General features: G+C 39.4%; 1 protein-coding gene across 1 annotated transcript in view; it reads right to left on the bottom strand.

Annotated features, from left to right (window-relative positions):
• Positions 1-5,049: 5,049 nt before the first annotated feature.
• The window catches only part of LOC123250226 (atrial natriuretic peptide receptor 1-like), a 123,479-nt gene continuing 121,613 nt past the window's right edge, over positions 5,050-6,915 (bottom strand). The window contains exon 20 of the mRNA XM_044679246.1: positions 5,050-5,211. Coding sequence (XP_044535181.1) covers positions 5,050-5,211 — 162 coding nt within the window. The remainder of the gene's footprint in view (positions 5,212-6,915) is intronic.

The raw sequence follows: 6,915 nt of genomic DNA, 5'->3' as shown, positions 1-6,915 counted from the left end.
TAAGAGAATAAAAATCTGAGACTCCTCTTTTTTTAACCCCTTTTGTGATCCTTGTGATTTCTTGTTGAAAAGTATTGTGGCCTTTTTGAAGAGCTTTAGATTCCTAGCGGGCCAGCATTTAAAAGGTTAACACTCTCTCCCCTTGGCCAGGAATGCAGCTGCCTGGTATAGTCAAGGCCAAAACCTTAGCAGGGGCAATTCAAGCCTGAGGAAAATATTCCCCGACTTGGCTTTCTGTTAAGAACCCAGTCAAAATTCAGCCTTGGCCTTGGTCTGTTCTGAAGCCCATGAGACCTTTTGTGTTTTGATATGACATAATTTATAACTTCTGCACATCTGCAAAGTTTTGGGGGGGTTCTTTTGTGTGAAATGAGTCTTGAAATATATATATATAATAAACTCCATGCTCCTGGAGACAGAGCTGGAAGCATGAGCTAAAAGATGTTCAGTGTCTTTTATTTCCTTATCAACTAAACTGTCCTTATCAGATTATCAGAGATGATAAAGAGATCTCGAAACAATATTCTTTGTTTTTAGTATCTTTGAACTCCACATAGTGCCTACTATATGGCTGTGGACACAGTAGGACCTCTTTAGAAGAGTTTGAAATAAGTTCACTCCTTCTCCTTGCCTCCCCAGTTGAATGGTATAATGGATAGTCAAGTTAAGGAGCATTTATTAAGCATCTACTTTGTGACTCTGCTAAGTGCTGGAGATGCAAAGAAGCTGTCCCATCATCAAGGAATTTACAATCTAGTGGGGAAGATAGAGTGTGGGACATGGAGTCATGAAATCCTAGATTCTCACACTTACTCTCTGTGTGACCGTTAAGTCACTTCTCTACAATGAAGGGGTTGGACTATGTAGCCTTTAAGGTCTCTTCCAACTCAAAATCTATAATCTTATGAACCTATTAGACTAGGAGAAGACCCATGTTTCCATACATCCACAGCACTTAACATTTTTGCACAATATAATTTGCTGATGAGTAAAGAAATAGGGGTGAAAAAATAGAAGAGTATAAAGCATTCTTTAAAGGTAGCTTTTAGATTCCTCTTAAACATGAGATATATGCTTGTTTTCAGCTCTTCATAAAAAAATGTACAAATGCAAGAGGGTATAATCAGATAGATACCTAGAATAGCCACATTTATGTTATGAGATAAAATTATTCAGAGGTTTTATGAGATACTCTTCATTAACAAATGAAAATGAATGTTTTCCCTTTTTATTTCTCAGTGGTGTGGAAAAGTGTGAAAGCGAGGAAATAAATGCTTGGGGGTTTTTTAACCTTTACTTTCTGTCTTAGTAACAACTCTAAAACAGAAAGACAAGGGCTAGGCAAATGGGATTCGATGATTTGCCCAGGGTCACATAGCTAGGAAGTGTCTAAGGTCAGAACTGAACTGAGGTCCTCCTGTGTCCAGGCCTGGTACTCTCTTCAGAGTACCACCTAGCTGCCTCAAAATAAATGCTTATTAATCAAAAAATAAAAACAGGAGGAAATAAAAATGCATATACAGTTAAAAGGCAAATTACCAAAAAAACAGAATCAATGGACCATCAACAGGCAGTATAACAGTGGGGAAAGCATTCAACTGAAAATCAAAAGACCTGGATTTTTCTTGGTTAAGTTTCTTTACTTCTCTGGTGATCCTCTATGAAATGAAGGAGTTAGATAAGATGATCTTAAAGGTCCCTCCTAATTCCGATTCATGAAATTTTATGTTCAGTATTTAAAGAGTCAAATCTCAAGAAGTTTAGTTCCTGTACTAAGTATCTATTCAGCATTTTAACATGGAAAGACTTAGAAGTTCCCTCATATAACATATACACTATACATTATGTTTTACACTCAGAGAATAGGAATTGCCCAGGAACTTGAAAGGAGACAGCAGTTGCCAATGATATGTTTCAAGCTGAATAGTTTTTTCTAATTACAAGCATTTGTGGAAAACAACAATTGGATTACTTCTAAAATGCATCAGTGCAATCAATATCTTTACAAGTATTATTACTCAAATGTTTCTTCTGTATCATGGGGAAATTTTTCCCCATTCTTCTCTTGTAGACAAGGCAAGTTTAGCTTTAAATTATATCCTAAAGATGTGAGAAGCTGATATTCCTCCCAACAGCCTTTGCTCAGTTAAATGCCCCCTCCCCACTCATATTAAAGCTTTCAGGAAATGTCCAAGGATAGAAAAATCAATCTGAAATCCTAAAGGACATCAGTTCTAATGATTCTAGCTTATTCCTGCTTTGACATTTAAAAGCTTAAATGGATACAGTTTACTCAGAAAGATTATCTGGCTTCTGATTCTGACAGTGTGGTATATTGATTAGAGAGCTCGCCTACAATCCATGAAGACCTGCATTCAAGTCCTGCATCTTACACATACCATGTGACCCTGAAAAAGTCACTTAAATTCTCAATATATGAGACAAATTCTGTCACACTGTAAGTTGCAGAGAAGGCAACAAAATCATAGGTTCTGGTTCGTCTTTACATCACAATCTTCCTTATCTTTCTAACATAATCCCCATTTAACTTGTGCTGCCTGACAACAGAGATAAATGTGCTATTTGCAGAGAGAGAACTAGTTCTGTTCACAGAACACTTCTCAAACATGCCGAATTTGTGTCTTAACAGCAGTCGTTCCTAGCCCAAGATCACTGAACTTTTTTGTAGCATAATGCTGTATTTCAATTTAATTTGGTTTCCATTGTAATCCTGTGGGTTTTACTTTATGCCTTTAAATACATTATTCTGAAGAGTCAATAGGCTCCATCAGATGGCCAAATTGATTTAATACACAAAAAAGAATAAAGTCATAGATTGTTTAACAAACCAGAATTTCTATATATCAATGAGTATTATCCCCTTCAAAACAATTCCCCTGAGAAACAATACATTTATTGCATCGTTGCTGCCACTGCTTAAAAGGATTTTGAATCTCGACTTTGGACATCACTTTAAAAGTCTGCAAAGCCATCCTTTGAATAATTTCAGTGGTGTCAAGTATACATCCTTTAAGGGCAGATCTCATTTTAGGGCAAAGAGCCAAAGGAAACTCAGAAGTCAGTCTGACGAATAAAGAAAATGATCAAGTCACAAAATGCCTTTGATAAGCAGAAATGAGGCCCAAATATATAGTAGTGGGACTGATTTTCTTGGATGTCCATGAACTGGCTGCAAGCACAGTGTCCCAGGGTTTGACCATTCACTTATAATGCTGTAAGCTTTGTGGCATAGTTGATAAAACGTGTAGAGGAAAAAAATCTAGTTTAATTATTTTCTTGTCACACTCTATACTGTGAATTTTCAGCATAACACAGACTCTCAGAATTGGAACAGAACTTGGAAATCATCTGGTCTAACTTATATCTGAACAGAAATCTTTCCCCTCTACATCTGCCAACTGGCTTCCCTGCTGGCCTTCAAGGCTCAGCTCAAATCTTATCTTCTGCAGGGGGGGCTCTTCCAGTCCCATTCCCCATCTCCCACTTCCCCACTGCTAGTACCTTCCCCCTGAGAATACTTTTTTTATACTGTATATATCTTCTTTGTAGATAATTGTGTGTGCATAATGTCTTCCTCATTAAATCGTGAGCACTTTGATGGTAAGGATCATGGTTTTGCCTTTCTTTCTAACCCCAGCATTTAGCACAGTGTCTGATACATCATAAGTAATTAGTACATGTTTTTTGATACTGATAATGAACAAGTAAATGGATCCTTCTTGAAGAATTCTAATAGTGATAAACCCAGTGCTTCCTTAAGAAACTTTTAGATATTTCTAATTGTAGGATTTATTTTCCCCCTTCCTTACATCAAGCCAAATATTCCTTCCTGCAACCTCCAACCATTGCTTCTAGATCTGCCCTCTGGGACCTATCAGAACAAGTCTAATCTCTCTTCTACAAGACAGCTCTTCAAATAATTAAAGACAGCTACCATGCCCCACCTAAATCTCTTCTCCAGGCTAAACACCCCCAGTTTCTTCAACTGATCTCTGTGTGCCCTGTCTTCTAGTGTTCTCAAAGGAAAAAATAAGCATGAAAATCTATTTAAATGACAACAAAATACAAATATAGTTCAGGCTGAAATTTCAGCCATTAGTTACTTCAGAGCTTTGAGTCGAAACACTGAAGGCTGTTTTTAAGACAAAAATATGCTAAGTAGTGAAAAGAACACATTAAGTTGTTTCCTATCTCTGACAACTAGACAAAAATCAGTTTATCTGGTTAGGGTCAGAAAAGAGACCGGCCTCAGAATCAGGTCATCTGGGATCTAATTCTAGCTCTTTCATCAACTAGCTTTGTGACTTTTGACAAATCACATGACCTTCCTGGACTGTCCACTTTCCACATTTATAACATGAAAGGGATGATTTTTAAAGTCCTTTCCTGTCCTAACCTCCCATGTCTCTGTAATTAGCACGTCACCTAAGGAATCGTGCAGAAAGGGCCATAGGGTGGGTAAGTTTTGCTAGGGAAGCTAGGAGGAGGGTAGAGAGTATCTATAGCACATGCTGTAAGTGCAGTATCTCAGGAGAGATACCAAGCAGCCAGGGAGTACCAATCAGGCACTAAATACCTAGAGGTTAGAAAAAGGGGAGATGGAATGCCATAAAAAATAAACTTTGCCTACTTTACAATCTTGCCCAGGGCCAGCCCTGCAGGGAGCTACTCAGTGAAATCAAAGGGGCAGCTTCACAGGTCTGCTCAAAATTGGGAAGCCTCATCTCCAGAGACACAGAAGACCTCATCTTCTTTTTGCTGAGCGGTCTGTCACTGCCAGAGAACTGTACTTGTATTACTGCCAGAAATGGGGGAGAATACGAAAGGGAGAAAGAAAGACAGGCTGAGCTATGATTAATAACCTTCCAAGGATTCTGATAGCGTGAGGGAAAGGAAATCTATCCTTTTGTTTCCAAAGGTGCCATTACAATGGAAACTTCACGCCCCCCTGGATCTCATGAGAGGTCTGTGACGAGTTGATCTAACTCTAAAAGAGTCAGAAACTGGAACTGGAACAAAGAAATGACTTTAAGCTGGACTAGAGAGGGGCTCAACGGTTAATACTCCTGGAATCAAGTTAAAAGTGTTCCTTTCTGGGTCTTGAATGCTGACAGTGGTGCTGGAGCTTCCCTCTGGGTCTGCAGTAGTCTTCTTCCCTTCTAACCAATAGGTGACCATTGTTCCTTTCCCCTAGGGAAAACAACAAGAGATTTTAATTAGGGAAGTAATAGCTATTCTGCCAGAAAGTTGAGCACAGAAAATGATGGACTCATAAACTTATGGGACATGACACCATACATCTTTAAGTATATCCTAGGAAACCCTGAAGACCCAAGGGAATGGGCACTCCCATCGAGATGTGCCTTTAATTGGCTTTTAGGTTCCCAATGGAGTGCACTTCCTGCTTTCAGGGCAAGGATGGTTTTAGTGGGCAAGAAGCCAAAGTTACTGTCTAATGAGTCAAGGTTGCCAGCACACACGCGCGTAGAGGTCTTGTCAGCTAATCACATTGGAAGGTCATCATACGGAAGAGAGCGAATGAACTTTGCTCCCCCTGACAAAGGGGTCTTTCCGAGTGAGCTAAAAGAGAGGTGTGATCGAGGAGCTGTGCAGCATTTTTATCCACCTCTGAGGCCAGTCACGAAGCAAGCGGAGGTCATAAGTGGGACAACTTTCTGCCTTTCCATCAACCAAAGATTGGTAACTGTCACATCATACAGAATATACTAGTCAATAGTTAATGATCTAGATATACTGTATCTTCAGACATCACTTTAATGCAAAGTGCAACAGAAAAATGAGTCTATGCAGGAGTTCTTATCCGGAAGTCAGTGACCTTGGGTTTTCTTAAAACCTTTTGATAACTGTATTCCATTATGATTGCTTTCCTTTGTACTCTTCTGTCTTTTATTTAATGCATTTAAAAGCATTCTTCTGAGTCGGGATCCCCAGGCTTGATCAGACTGCCAAAATAATTCACAATATAAAAAAGGTTAAGAACCCTTGGTCTGTAGTCTCTTTGTACATGCTAACCGGTTGTTATATGTTAACTGCCCTTCATCTCAATGGAGAAAAATACATATTTTCACGAAGGCAGTTGGCAGGACAAAAATTAGTTTTAGAATTGTCATAGGAAGTGATTGCTTTTCTTATATATCTCTGGGAAAGATGAGTGTGCAATATGGTTAAGATGAGAGAGCACTGGCTTTGGAGCCAGACAACAAAGGTTCAAATCCTACCTCTGTCACTTACTGTGTTACCTTGGGCAAATTACTTAATCCCACTAGGTCTCTGTATCCTCATCTATAAAATAGGCATGTTGAACTAGATGGCCACTGATGTCCCTTACAACTCTAAGCCCAGGATCCCTTGATGTACCAGGATGTTATTGTAACGATCCCTCAAAAAAATTCTTGATTATTGTCAATGACAAGTAGATTACACAGTTGGTATAGCACTAGGTCAGAAGTCATGAATATTTGATTTCAAATGCAGTTTCATATAGTTCCTAGAAGTGTGACCCTGGACAAGTAACTTAATCTCTGTCTGACTCAATTTCTTCAATATAAAGTGAGGATAATAGTAGTACCTTCCTTCCAGGGTTGTAGTGAGGATCAAATGAAAAATTTGCAAAGCACTTAGCACAGTGCCTGGCATATATTAGGCATTTAGCAAATTCTTTCGTCTTTCCTTTCTCCCTCCTTCCCACCCTTCTTTCCTTCGCTCCCTCCTTCTTTCCTTCCTTTCTTTCCTCTCTCCCTCCCTCCTTCCTTCCTTTCCTCCCTCCCTCCTTCCTTCCTTCCCTCCCTCCCTCCTTCCTCCCCTTCCTCCGTCCTTCCTTCCTTTCCTCCCTCCTTCCTTCCTTTCCTCCCTCTCTCCTTCCTTCCTTCCCTC

This window comes from Gracilinanus agilis, chromosome 1, assembly GCF_016433145.1.
Source record: "Gracilinanus agilis isolate LMUSP501 chromosome 1, AgileGrace, whole genome shotgun sequence".
Classification (NCBI taxonomy): domain Eukaryota; kingdom Metazoa; phylum Chordata; class Mammalia; order Didelphimorphia; family Didelphidae; genus Gracilinanus; species Gracilinanus agilis.
The sequence above is the reverse complement of the archived record's forward strand: the minus strand, read 5'-3'. Positions and strand labels throughout refer to the sequence as shown.